At 35.0% G+C, this 14,162-nt stretch overlaps 2 protein-coding genes across 3 annotated transcripts; one reads left to right on the top strand and one right to left on the bottom strand.

The window, feature by feature from the left end:
* Positions 1-916: 916 nt before the first annotated feature.
* LOC133289496 (putative lysine-specific demethylase JMJ16) lies at positions 917-7,495 on the top strand. 2 transcript variants are annotated; one of them, XM_061487458.1, is made up of 10 exons: positions 917-1,070; positions 1,187-1,227; positions 2,291-2,583; positions 3,174-3,245; positions 3,339-3,416; positions 3,558-4,082; positions 4,203-4,427; positions 4,597-4,758; positions 5,705-6,073; positions 6,367-7,495. In XM_061487458.1, exons 3-10 carry the CDS (start codon positions 2,296-2,298, stop codon positions 7,219-7,221), a joined length of 2,574 nt encoding a protein of 857 aa, XP_061343442.1. In that variant the 5' UTR covers positions 917-1,070; positions 1,187-1,227; positions 2,291-2,295; the 3' UTR covers positions 7,222-7,495. The 2 variants fall into 2 exon arrangements, with proteins under 2 accessions (XP_061343442.1, XP_061343444.1); XM_061487460.1 differs by lacking the exon at positions 1,187-1,227.
* Positions 7,496-10,957: 3,462 nt separating this feature from the next.
* LOC133289514 (probable arabinose 5-phosphate isomerase) lies at positions 10,958-13,811 on the bottom strand. Its single transcript, XM_061487489.1, has 3 exons — positions 13,092-13,811; positions 11,495-11,718; positions 10,958-11,153 (listed from the first exon to the last, which is right to left on the bottom strand). The coding sequence occupies exons 1-3, from the start codon at positions 13,746-13,748 to the stop codon at positions 10,997-10,999; spliced, it is 1,038 nt and encodes a 345-aa protein (XP_061343473.1). The 5' UTR covers positions 13,749-13,811; the 3' UTR covers positions 10,958-10,996.
* Positions 13,812-14,162: the final 351 nt, after the last annotated feature.

Here is a 14,162-nt window from a genome sequence, read left to right as displayed (position 1 = left end):
GATCGGTTTTTGGATGGGTTGATGAAAACCGATCCAATCCAAACCGATCCAATATATTAATTTCCCTTTACCTACTTGGGTATTTCCCTAAGCATAACCTAAAAATTTCTAAACTCAAGACCCATTAACCATCAATTAAACCCAAGAAAAAATCTAGTCATATCTCATCAATAAAATTTTATCTTTGTAGAGCTTCATATCTCATTGTCAAAATTAAAAAAAGTATATTATAGTTTACTAATGCTTTTGTATTTCAAAAAAAATAATTTACAAAGCCAATATATACAAAAGATGTTATTTGCACAATAATCATGAATTAAATTTTAAGATTTTCAAAAAACCAAAAACCGATCCAATCCAAACCGAAAAAAATTAGATTGGATCGGATCGGATTTGAAAAAAAATCAAAACCGAATGGATGATTATATGATCAAACCGAAGGGATTGGATCAGATGATTTTTTCTTCCAAAACCGATCCAATCCAGACCGCGAACACCCCTACTGCCAACACATTTTAATAATTAAATTAAAATTTCACTATTCTTCTTTTATAATTAAATTCCTAATTCAGATTTTAATTTTTGTAAATACAAATTTATAAAATTCCAAATACTAACGGCACAAATCCTTATAAAAAAAATAAGATAGCAATACAGGTTTTTATAAGTATAAGGTTTGCAGTGCGATTAATCAACTACGGCAGACGACAAATATTTTGATCTTTTCCCCCGTGCATCGCACAGATAATACACTAGTATCATTTAAAATGACAGACACCAACGCCAACATACTCAACTTTTAAATGTTGTTTACGTGACAAAAAGAAAAAAAAAAAAAAGACCAATATCTCGATTGTTTCAAGTTTCAACCCCATTGTGTTCAAAACACCAACACAAAATTTTGTGTTCTGTCCCCTTTGTTTATAGTGAAACAAAAAATTATCCAAACTTAACGAGTGGGGCTGAACTCAGAATGAGACTCAGTAAGATGGGGAGGGAAGACGCAAGATACTATCAATGTTGAATTTAGAATCTCAACTTCGCAAATCGAAATCGCCCAATTCCTCTTGGTAACCTTGATTTCCTCAATCAATTCTTGCTTTCTTTTTTTATTATTTTGATTTTGCTGGGTGCATGGTACTTTACTTTCTCCAGTTGACTCTGCTCCACCGTTTATTTGTTGCAGAAATCTAGTTTTTGGGGAATACCCATGTTTTAAAATCCTGGGTATGTATCAAAATTGCATATTTCTCGCGGGTATATTGTTTGAAAATATTTCTTACTTTTTATGATTATGTTGGGTTTTTACTTCAGTTGTCTCTCTGTTCTTTTCATTCACAGGGTTCTTTTTTTTTTTTTGTTCTATTTTTCACCTTTGAGGTTCATTGAAATTTATGTTTATAAGGATTTGTGCAATGAATTCTATTGGGTTAAACGGAAATGGAATCCAACTCCTCATGTTTCAGTCTGTGCTTATTTGAGAAGGTAGAATGGAATGGGATGGATGAGTTTATACTTTCACATATTGGAGCTTGCTAGAGAGGGTGGAATATGGAAAGGATTAAAAATCATTATACTTTCCTCTTACTTGGTAAGAGTGAACATTATTGTTGGAAATTCATAATTAAAACAATCTATCCCTCGTTTGAAAATTTGTGAGTCCAAAGTGAGAATGAGCTCCACTTTGATGTACCTAGAATTGACTTGGAGTCATGCTTGTGTGCCTCTGCCAGCGTCAATTTTGTATTTTTAGGCTTATTTTTATTTCTAGTGGCAATATTGTAATTTTTCATTTTTTTATGTTAAAGTATAGAAGTGCAAGAAGTAATAAATACAAAAATTAAGTTTTTATGTTATAAAATATCCAAAAAAATATTTATATCTTCGTTACTTTTGATGTAGTATTAACTTCGATCAGTGTCTAATTAATCAAGTAATGACATGTATTATTGTAAAAGTTGCTTCTATGTCCTCTATATTCAGATGCATAACTTCTTTACTATCAGCATTTACCATTGAATCTTTTTCTGTTGGTTTCTTTTTTCATCCTTCCCCCTTCTCTGCCCTTCTTTTCTTATCTTATTGAAATATTAGATGTTTTAGCAAGCTGTTGCATTGTTCTGAAGTTTGAACGGTTGAGTGATCAATAATTCTATCTGGGTAGTGAATTGTCTGCAATCATGTTTGATGCATATTGAATATTCTATTGCTGTATTTCATTTTATATTCAAAATGCCCATTAGTGCCAAGACGATTTTCTAGATAATATTTGTTTGGATTTTACATGCAGCAAAGATGGAAGCAGACTATGGAAGTAATTGTGCCAAAATTGAGAAGATGGGAAATCTTTCTGTTCCCCCTGGTTTTGCATCCTTAACATCTTTCAATTTGAAAAGGGTTGGAAAGGTTAAGAAAACCGATAAATCGACAACTGCATCTGAACATGAGCCAGTCCATGTGGAAATTAAACCTGAGATGAATGGAATTACTGCATATAACCAGATTCTTATGCATCGCCCGTGGATAATCTTGGACCAGAGCAACCAAAAACCTGAGGAATCTCACACAGAGCATCTTCCTATGGTTAAGTTGGGAATCTTGCAATTTTTTTTTATTTTTATTTTTTGCTATTGATTAGATTACTAATAAATTCAAACTAGAAAGGCATAGCCCCAGTGTGCAGACAATAGCTTGTTGCTGTTTGTTTTATATCGGGTAATACTTAATTGTTAAACAATGACTATGAGACACATTAATGATTGATATGTCCTTAGGTGGTGGGAAAACTACCTTGATTAGAATGGAATTTTGTTGATTGTATCTTCTTGTTGAAGTTCTTCATTGTTATTAGGACTCTAATTACATGTAAATAGCCTGTTTAAAATGCATATGTGCTTGAATGATGTGTCCGGTGGTTTGGTACAGGATTTCTGGGCTTCTCAGATATTTGTTCAGGAATTAGATTAGAATTAGGCAATATCTCATTACTGGTAGTGGTAGAACACGCACGCACGCACGCACATAAGTACAATTATGATTTACACTGTGGATGACTCAATAGCAAGTCATCTGCTTTTGTGTGCAGAATTACAGTCAGAGTGATCTCATGACTGGATTCTGTTTTAAGTATGGAAGCAAAATTAATTATATGGGCTAAAACTTTTCTTTTCCAGGATATCCCTTCAAATGCTTGTCGTCCAAAAGGAACTATACGTGGATGTCCAAATTGCAGTAATTGTCTGAAGGTAAACATGTCATTCACTTCATTTTTCAACATTGTGACAGATATGACCACATCTCTTATAATTTTTTATTTATTTATCAAAATCTTGAAGCAGGTAACAGCAAGGTGGAATCCTGAGGATGCAAGAAGAGAAGTCCTGGAAGAAGCTCCTATTTTTCACCCAACAGAAGAGGTACCTACCACCTAAAATTAATACTATGCATTCACTTTTTTGTTTCCTTGTACATGTCTTGATTTATGTCACCAAATGTGGATTAATTGCTTGTTGGGTTTATAGAATAAAATGTTTTAAGTAATTGTGTACACTATGAAGGAATTCAAAGACACACTTAAATATATTGCAAGCATACGTTCCAGAGCAGAACCTTATGGAATTTGTCGTATTGTCCCTCCTACTTGCTGGAAACCACCATGTCTTCTTGAGGAAAAGAACATATGGGAAAACTCCGAATTTGTTGCTCAAGTTCAACGAATTGATGGACACCAAATTCAGCATGCAAAAGAAATTATGGCTAGCTCTTGTGAAAATACAAAGACAAAGAGAAGAAGAGGCACAAAAGTAGCTTTGGACTCTCAGCTTGGTAATAGAAGCACTTGCACAACAAATAACCAGAATATTGAGGACTATGAGTCTGAACCCGGTCCAAAATTCAGTCTCAAAACGTTTAAGAAACATGCAGATGAGTTCAAGATCCAGTACTTCAATTACAAGGAGAAGAATAAGATCATGGATTCTGATATAAATTTAGCTATACATCAACAGCAGTGGGAGCCATCTGTGGAGAATATTGAGGGTGAATATGGACGGATTGTTCAAAATCCAACTGAAGAAATTGAGGTATATTGAAGAAAATAAATTGAAACATGCAATAACTCCTACATCTTTAGTCTTTGAAGAAAATAAATTGACATAGTGCGCAAATTCTAATTTATGTAATGTTGTCACACGATATTCTAGGTGCTTTGTGGTAACACTTTGGAGGCTGGAGTTTTTATCAGTGGATTTCCAACAGTTTCTGGTCCTTTGGAGACATGCCCTTACCCTGAATATTTGAAATCTGGATGGAACTTAAATAATATACTTTCACTGTTGGGGTCTCTTCTTTCTTTTGAAAGCTCCGAAGCTTCACGCAATTTTGCCCCTCGGATTCATGTAGGGATGTGCTTTTCTCCTCTCAACTGGGTAATGACATCACTTTATTGCCTTATAATTACATGCACATGACATTGTTTTTTAGTATCTTTTTAATTTCCTAATGGTTTTCTGGGAGGAAACTTCCAGACCAATTTTAAAATGTAATTAATGAGTCTCTTGTGTTTTTACTTTGCTTTCTAATCATTTGACAAAACAGAAAGTTGAAGAGCACCACTTATACTCATTATCTTACATGCATCTGGGTGGACCTAAAGTGTGGTATAGCGTCCCAGGAAGATTTGCAGTTAACTTTGAAACAATTCAGAAGAAGTATCTCCCAGATCTGTGTGCCAGGCAGCCTGATATGCATGATAATCTGGTGAGTAGTGACATGACTGCTTGTTGTGAAGAATTGTTTTTCTTTGAAAAGTAATAGTGATGTATGCCAAACACACATTTATTTCTCATATTTGTCATAAATTAAGCCTTTCAATCTGTGCATGCTTTTATGATAAATATAATATTATTGGTTATATGAATTCTGTCTCTGTTAGATTATTTATATACTAATTTCTCCCATTTTCAGCCATTATGTCCCAACTATTACCATTTCTGGAAAGTGATTCTCCATCCTGCATGTTTAATGCCAGAATTTCCTATTGTTTTATATCATCTTGTAAATTTGCATTTCAAAAATTTCATTCATCATATAAAACTGGTTTTCATTTACAATTTTGCTTCATATTTGAAGGAAGAATCATTGTATGTTCTTTTGTTGCATCAACCAAAATTGACTTGGGCAATGGGCTCTTAGAGAAGGAGGCATAGGTTTAATTTATACGACTTCTGTTTCTGCTTGCTTAAGCATTTAGCTCTCATTTCTTGTAATCAACCTGGTTTTGCTGTACTAATTGTACTATACGATGTCCTTGTGTCAAGAGTTGTTTTATTTTTCAAATGTAAACAGCACTTTCTGCTCAATGTTCAGCCCAACACAGCCTTGTGCTAAAGTTATGGTCATCCATGAAACCAGCTTCAAAATAAAGCTCAAACTCCCTTAGGCTTCAAGTCTGCCAACTTGTAGCAGCTTCCTATAATGTTTCTTTGCTTGCATTCTTTGTTGATGCAGTGTTTTATAATTATAGCCATCAATTTCCAATTGAGATAATAGAAGTAGAAAATTATTCAACTCGCCCAATTCTCAGTGTGTGGATAGCTTCCTGTCTCCTGAAATATAACGTCTACCTTTGTTTCAAAACACACAAAGGAAACTCCATTTGTTGACATGTGAAACATTGAGGTCTTCATGTGAATATTTGGTACAGGTGATGCAATTATCCTGCTCCATATTGAAGGCAGAGGGTATACCTGTATATCGTTGCGTACAGTATCCTCGTGAGTTTGTTCTTGTCTTCCCAGGAGCATATAATTCAGGATTTGATTGTGGTTTCAACTGTATTGAAGCAGTAAGTTTTACTCCTCTGGAGTGGCTGCTTCATGGACAGAATGTTGTAGAGCTATATTGTGAACAGAGGCGAAAGACAATAATTTCATATGATAAACTTTTGTTGGGAGCAGCAAGGGAAGCTGTGAGGGCACAATGGGAAACTGATTTGTGTATGAAGAGCACGCCAGACAAGTTAACATGTAAAGATGCCTATCAAAGAAATGGGATCTTAGCAAAAGTTTTGGAAGTAAGTCCTTCAGCTCTAAATCCTAGATATAATTAATTTGTCAGTTGACTTCAAGTCCTGTTGGTCATTAACATGTATGCAACCATTTTTCTTGAGAAATGAAAATGATGAAACCATTTTAATATGAAAATGGTAATCATTACTGTGGTATATTTCCTTTTAATATTTAGGCCTTCTCTCCCTCCCTCTTTCATTTCCATTTTTTCTTAATTTCCAGATTTGGCTGCATAGTTTGCTTCTTTCACATTGGATGCCTGACATTCAATCTTATTATATTCGTTTCCTTTGTGTAGTCTCGCGTCAAGAGTGAAAGTTTGAAGAGGGAATTTCTTTGCATTTCTTTGATATCTGGAAGAATGGATGAAAATTTTGATGCCACTTGTAAAAGGGAATGTAGTATATGCCTGCGTGATTTACACTTGTCTGCCATATGTTGTTCATGTTCAGAAGACAAGTTTGCGTGTCTTAATCATGCAAAACAGCTTTGTTTTTGCCCTTGGAGCAACAAAACTCTCCTCTACCGTTACGAAATCAGTGAATTGAATGTTCTTTGTCAAGCTGTGGATGGAAAACTAAGTGCAGTCTATAAATGGGCCAAAGAGGATCTTGGATTAACTGTGCACTCTCTTGCCTCCAAGAGATCAAACCAAACCCCAGAAAATGTTGGTGGTTCAACCCACCCTTCTAAAGACTTGAAGATGAAAGAACCTATGCCCCATACAGGAAGTGATGCATGCTCGGAGTGGAAACAACTTAAATCGCAGGCAATATCAAATGCATCAAAAAGGAAACAAAATGAAGTGGCCTCCCAAGTCAAGGGAACTTCTAGTAGTTCTTATGGCTTTCATTCAAAAATGAAGACAACTTTACTTCAGTCAACAATCCCAGATGAGATAAAAGCAAAAGAGAAAATGCCTCCAAAAAGCATTAGTGGAGGAAAAAATGCTGCTGGCATAAAAAATGATATGAAGGCACTTGCAGGTAAGCGTACAATTTCAAAGAAAGTAGAAGGAGACCCAAAAGTATCTAAGGTTTCTTCAGTTACAAACTCAAATTACTTGTCTTTTCTACAAGAAAACACATTATTTGAAATTTCATCTGATAGTAGTAGCACATCTACGTCTTCAGAATCAGATGATGACACATAAGTAGCACATTATTTGATAGCTCACATTTTGCATATCGGAAAGGAAGTTATTAGAGAGTCCTCTGTATTTTTGTATGAGCGGGATAATCAATTTTTCATGCAAAGAGCAGCACTGGAAAGTTGGATGTGTACATCCATTAAGAATTCCAGATAATTGTTGTTTATAATTACCAAGGTTGGCATGTAACCTAACGTTCTTCAGCAAGTAAACAGAACTATTGGTTCATTTGTATCCTAAGTTTTTTTGTCATTATTGTTGTTGTTGTTTCTCTCTCTCTCCTGCTATATTTTGGTGTTTCTGCATGTTAGCTACAGCACTCCGCAGGTAGTTGTTTTCTTAGACTCTGGCAATAGTTGAATATTGCTAAAATAAAGATTATACTTTTTTCTTGTTACAAATTGTATATGCCTTTGTTTGTTGGGTTTTGTGTTCAAGGTACTATTTTTGAATTTTTAGGTTGTTTTTCATATTTTATTTTTCTTGACACTAAAGTCTAAGGGAAAAAGAATTCTTATGTTGTAGGAGAGCTCTCTTCTCATTTTAGTGAGTGTTCGTTTTGCGTGCAATAATTTTTTTAGTTTTCTTTATTTTTTATGTATGGGCTCCACCATGAATTTGAGTGTGTAAGAGATTTCCTCCTCTCCAATAGCATGAGAAAAGCATTGCCCAAAGTCTAAAGCCCTATGAATTATGGATCTGACATGTAAGCGAAGCTGAGTTCTCAAAAAGTGACCACATTGTATTCATCATGCTTGCTTCAATTTCTTGGGAATTTCTAAACTACCTAGGAGTAGTAGTCTTATCCGTTTTGTAACAGTTTAAATTTAATTTTTAACATGTATAAAATGTGTTTCTAGTAAGGTGGTGTAGCACTTTTAAAATGCGTAAGAATCTCTCCAATTCCTTTCACGCACATCATTCTTGGAGTAATGTTACTGTCAAGAACAAAAACACGAGTATTGCAGGAGTATCAAGTAAGTCAAGCATGAATCTTCGGTATGAGAGTACTAAAATTATTTTCCAAAAATACCCACCTACAGACACAAGTATATCAACACACGCACACACAAAAAAAAGAACTCTTAGCTTTTTTCTTTCCAAATTAAAGGTCCAAGTTGAGAAATTTTTGTATGTACTAAATACGTTAATTGCTTCATTTTATATTAGATAATTACATCAATTATTGTATTAAACAATTATTTCATATGTAGGTGACAATGTATCAATAGTTAATTTGTTTCATTTACAAAGCTTGTATAGTGTATCCTTTTTTTCTTAGCCGTGTGATCAGTTAGCTGTGCATTCTGGCTCATTCTTTTATATGGAAAATCATGCTTTACAACATACTTGTTTCTAGTGTAAGATTGTTTAGTGTCGTCTTTGTAATAATAATTAATAAATTTAGAATTTGTTGATTGAGGGAATACATTTTAGTGGTGCTTATTTTGATATAGTCATTGAAGAAATTTCAGCAATTTTTGTACCTTTTATTAACAAGAAGCAAAAGGTAATAAAACATGTAGGCCTTCTATTTTTTTTTTAAAGAAAAAATTGCATTAAACCTGATCAGAAATATTTTTATCTGTGCTGACTATGTGATCTTCATCTACACAAATAATTTGGTGCAGTTTTAACCTATAGGTCTTTACTAGAACAAGATGGGGGTGTACCTGCAAAGAACTCCTATGCTCAAGTCAGATTTTTTGTAAACAGGTTTTTTCATGTAGAAGAAGAGTGAGGATATTCTTACTACTACAAAAATTCACTACCAACCCACTACCTCCATAATTACCATTGGATCAACATTTTCTCTTTCTTCAAAAACTTTTTAGCATTCTCTCTTTGATCCAATGGTAATTGTGGAGATAGTGGGTTGGTAGTGGATATTTTTTATAGTAAGAATATCTCACTTCGTAGAAGAATACCTTGGGTTAACACATTTATATTTATAGTAGAGAGATGACCGGCTTGGGAGATGCTTTTCTTCGTGGTGAAGGCAACAATCTCTCTTCATTGGTTCTTGTGGGTGGCTTGGAGATAAGTTTGATGCAGAAGTTTGCTTGACGGTGAAGTATGTAGAGAAGTTTGTGGAAAGTAGCTTGCTGAGATGTAGCAGTCTTTGTTGACTTGATCTTTTCTTAATGATGAAGGATTTTAATATGGGCCTTGTATTTTACTATATTTATTCCAGATCAGAATCATCTTAAACTTGTAGCACCACTTAATCAATCAAGAAAGAAATCATAAAATCAATGAGAAGTCTTGTGCATTTGATTGCAAAATCGTTGACAACATGCAACTTTCTCTTTCTATTGTTAGCTAGGACTTTGGAGCTATCAAAAGTTGTTGACAATTCAAAATTCATTTATACATAGGCCATTTTAAAATTGTCTTAGTAGTGTTAAAAGTTTATTGTTTCAAATTGCTCATTTACAAAAGAAATATACAGTCCTACATTACTTGATCAAGGTAAATCAATGAAAATGAAAATTAGAACATGTTCAGTAATTAAGCAAAATATGATACTTTTTTGTTTGTCTATCCGAGCAAAGCGCAGGTTTAAATTTAGTCTTCTAGTAAGAAGAAGGGGAAAGCTGTTCAATCATGTATATTATTTTTGATTAATGGATAACAGAAAAAGAAAAATCTGCTTTAAAATTAACCCATCGTTCTGTTTGAGGGTACATAATTATGATATATGAATAACATCTTTTGAGACTACTCAATAAATTGTACATATTTTTTATTTTATTTTTATAACAATTGTACATATTTTTAAATATATAATGTTATGATTTGATTTAAATGCACATTTTTAAAAATTTAATTTGATTAGAATTCATAATTTTAAAAATGCTTAATATTAGTTTAGCACAAAACAACAGTATATGAAGTTCCATTAATTGTTACATCGGTAGTTTTAAGAAATTTTTTCTAATTTAAACTTGATATTAGTAGTAGAAAAGTTTTGGAATTTTAGCTAACCATAATAATCATTGGATAAGGATTATATTACACTGTATAAGTTACCTTCTCAAATTCGATTGTTATTTAATTATATGAATAGGTAGATATAAGTGAATCGACGACAAAAAATAATATAAAATATAATGTTATTTGTTCAAAAAAGAGAAAACAAATTGATTTTAGCTACTTCGAATACATGATATTGTATTAAGTATTAATCAAAAACTATTACACATGATTTTTTTCATCACTAAAATGTTTTTAGTGGAATTGATTCTCATACAGCACCTAAGTACATTTTACATATAAAAACTGACATTTGATTCAACCTTAATCCGTGCAGTGTCACATCATAATTTGTTCACATTGATATATAATCGGCATAGTTAATATTTTTTTATTTTTTGTTATCTTCTTTCAAGTACTGTTCGTTTAAAATTGAAAATGTATAAAAGTAATATAGTTTTTTTTTTTGAAAATAGAAATATAAAATATTATTATACAAAAATCAAGACTTAAATATCATGGTCAGTTTAGTTACAACATCTTACTTTCGACAGAACATCAATAATTGACGCACGGAACTGCTACATAAACAGGCCCACAAGTAGGTGTGACATCGCATCAAATAATTCGTGTCCTTTGGGACCAAAAAAAGGAGGGGGTAAAAATCCTTCTGAATCCTAAGGTGATCCAGCAATAGAATAACACATGAATCGCACTTGAAATTGGGTGGATTCAAATGCTAATAGGTAGAAAGAATGATTAATGAACGAATAGAAATAGCGGCTCTAAAAATATGATATAATCACAACCCAGCTGAAACCAAATCATGCAACGTGACAATCCCAATCAAGATGTTGTCATCATTTATCACAGGCAAAAACTGGACGGGTGATGGAGGAGCTTCCATCTTCTTCATGGCGTCCACTGCCATAGCATCTGGACCAATAATTCTTGGACCCCTGACATTCAAAAAGAGTGTGATCTCAATATATATCCCTGTTGTTGTGTCCATATGATCTGTCGTGGCCCAAGTATCACATGCGCAAATTAATTCATCTTCATATGGTTCCAACAAGTTAAATGCATAATGTCCTGACTAACCCCCCCCCCCCCCCCCCCCCTCTTCCCAAACAACATGAGCTAAAAAACCAAACAAGATTTCCCATAAATTCCTACTCACTTCCTGATTTAGAGGGTGCAAGAACTCAAGAATAAACTTTTGAACAATAAAAGCAGGTACACAAACTTCTATATGATGATTAAAGAATTGTATATCAAATGTTTGGCAGTCCTCTATTACCTGTTGCACATTTTCCCCACAGTGAGTTTAAAAATGGCCTCCCCGCTAGCTTTGAGAGTACGTCGTAGATCACCATCCGTAAATGTCCCAATCAGATGATGATCGTCATCTATAACAAGCAGGCATCCGCATCCTTTACTCGTCAGCTCCACAAGCTGATCCATAATTAGATCTGATTCCCTGCATATGGGAAGCTCATCCTGCTTCTTCATGACATCTTTTACCTGCGCACAGTTATTATGCAACCACCAATTCCTATCAGAACAAAAGCAATTATATGTCCTTGACCCATTTTTTATCCTTAGGATAGAATTGTTTTTTCTTAATATATATAAAGGGGAAAAAAAGAATGAAGAAAAGGAACAGTTACTGATGGAACCCAGAATAATGGATCTCTGAAACAGAATTTACCAACATCAAATGTAAACAGAACCTCCAAATATATTGATATCTACCGTACCCAGACATTACAGAGACAATGACCATAAATGCAACAAAGAAATAATAGTAAAATGACTATCCATGAAATAAAGAGTAAAACACCAAAGACCTCAACTCACCCTCGAAGCTAACATACCTAGGCTTCAAGAAATCCCCAAATTCCCCACTAAACCAATACTGAATTCATGCCTAACTCACTACACACACTCCCCTCATTTTATCCTACTCTTTAAGAATATTCTAGAAGACTTTCCTAACAAACTAACTAACCCACTCACCACTTTCAAGCCCATCAGTTACAAACTAAAATTCACTCACAATAACCTGCAGCCAACTACCCCATGCACTAATGTCCTTGTCCGTTGCACCAATACTTTATGTAAACAAGAGAAAAGAGACAAGGAAAATCGACAGTTAAATATGCACTCACAGCTACCACCACTACTTCATTCATAGGCCACAAACTATTTAAGAATAAGCATGACTACCACACGAGATTGACTTTACCACAAAAGAAGTACCATAAATCTAATAACTGATGATGGAAACCTATTAATCTCAGTAATTCACTAATGAAATCCAGATTCAACATACTTCTGATTCTGCTATTTCTCTCCAAGAAGATATATCGAATTCGTCCCTTGGCCACAAACAAATTTTACTATGACTTCATGAAGGATGAACGTGCATATACTCTAACATATGATTTCAGTCCCGCTTAGATCTTGGGATCACCATTACTTTGCATTCAAAATAACTTATAAGTAAGCTTAAAAAAAATGGTGTGTTTTTCCATAAAAAATTAAGCAAATCCAAATAAATACTCAGTTCTCATCCCTATCATCTGCAGTATATAACAATCAGAAAACCCATGCGGCAAGTAGAAATAATTTTGCAAGCGCCATCCAAAATAGCTACATTTGAAAACAAATAATATATACTTGTTGTACCCAAGAAACCTCATTAAACAGGACTTATCGAGATAACAGTAGACACACACCAAATGACAAACACCTAACATGCAAACATAACTGATTCAGAAATTAACATGTAAAATGACAAAACAATTTTAACTCAAGCTAATGCATAAGAAGACAAACAACATTTATCACAAACCAAAATCAAAATCAACAGTTAAACGAAACAGAAAACAGACCTTGAAGATAAGACTCTTGCCGATCTTCCCGGCGGGATGGTTACAGGCATACTCTTCCTTGGTTAGATTCCTTGCTCCCATGAGCGCGATGGCCACAGTGTCCCCGAAAACCATCTGAATCGCCGTCGAAGTCACCGGAGCAAGGTTGAAGGGGCAGAGCTCCCTCTCTAACGGCAAATGCACATTCATATCGCACATCCCCGCCAACGCGCTCCCTTCCACGGAGGTCACCGCGATCAACCGCGCCCCCTTGGCCCTGGCGCACGGCACAAGGCGCAGCAGCTCCTCGGTGGCGCCGGATTTGCTGAGGAGGACGAGCACGTCGCGATCGGAGAGGATTCCGATGTCGCCGTGGAGGGCGTCGACGGGGGAGAGGAAGGCGGAGCGGACGCCGAGGGAGACGAGTGTCTGCGAGATCTTATTGGCGACGAAGCCGGATTTTCCGACGCCGGTGAAGAAGACGGTGCCGGCGGCATCGAGGAGGGCGCGTGTGAAGGCTAGGGTTTGGGAATGGTCGACGTTGTCGAAGAAGAAGTTGAGGTGGCTCTGCTGTGATTTGAATAGATCGGCGAGGGTGTTTTCGTCAATGTGTGTGTTAATGCCTTGTTTGGATGGTGTGTTAGAAAAGCCATTCGAAAATGCAGGTAGAGAACCCATCGAGATTTGAGAAAGAGAGAAAGAGAGAGTAGAAGCTTGAGAAGAAAGAGGGTTCGGGTTCCTCTGAAACGAGAATAAAGGTGCATGCTCTGTCTCTGTTTCATTACAATAATACTAACGGAGGTTTTGGAGTTCCGTTAATTTTTACGCGGTAACAAAATGAGACCCATTTCAACGCCACTGTAAGTGTCGGTGGCGCCTTTAAAATTAAAGTTAAATTATTTACTTTTTTGTAAAATTTCCATTGTTATCGATTAGGCCCAAAGCCCATTGTACAGCCCAATTGAGCAAAGCCATATCTTTCTCTTTGGGCTAACGTTTCAATTTGTGTTTCTACAATTGCACAAACGGCTTCACATAAAAAAGAAGAGATTATTTACAACAACAAAAAAACAGAGAGAGAGATTATACTAA

The sequence above is a fragment of the Gastrolobium bilobum genome, unplaced genomic scaffold, assembly GCF_033153095.1.
Source record: "Gastrolobium bilobum isolate Gb01-03AN ecotype WA unplaced genomic scaffold, APGP_CSIRO_Gbil_v1 utg8959, whole genome shotgun sequence".
Taxonomy (NCBI): domain Eukaryota; kingdom Viridiplantae; phylum Streptophyta; class Magnoliopsida; order Fabales; family Fabaceae; genus Gastrolobium; species Gastrolobium bilobum.
The sequence above is the reverse complement of the archived record's forward strand: the minus strand, read 5'-3'. Positions and strand labels throughout refer to the sequence as shown.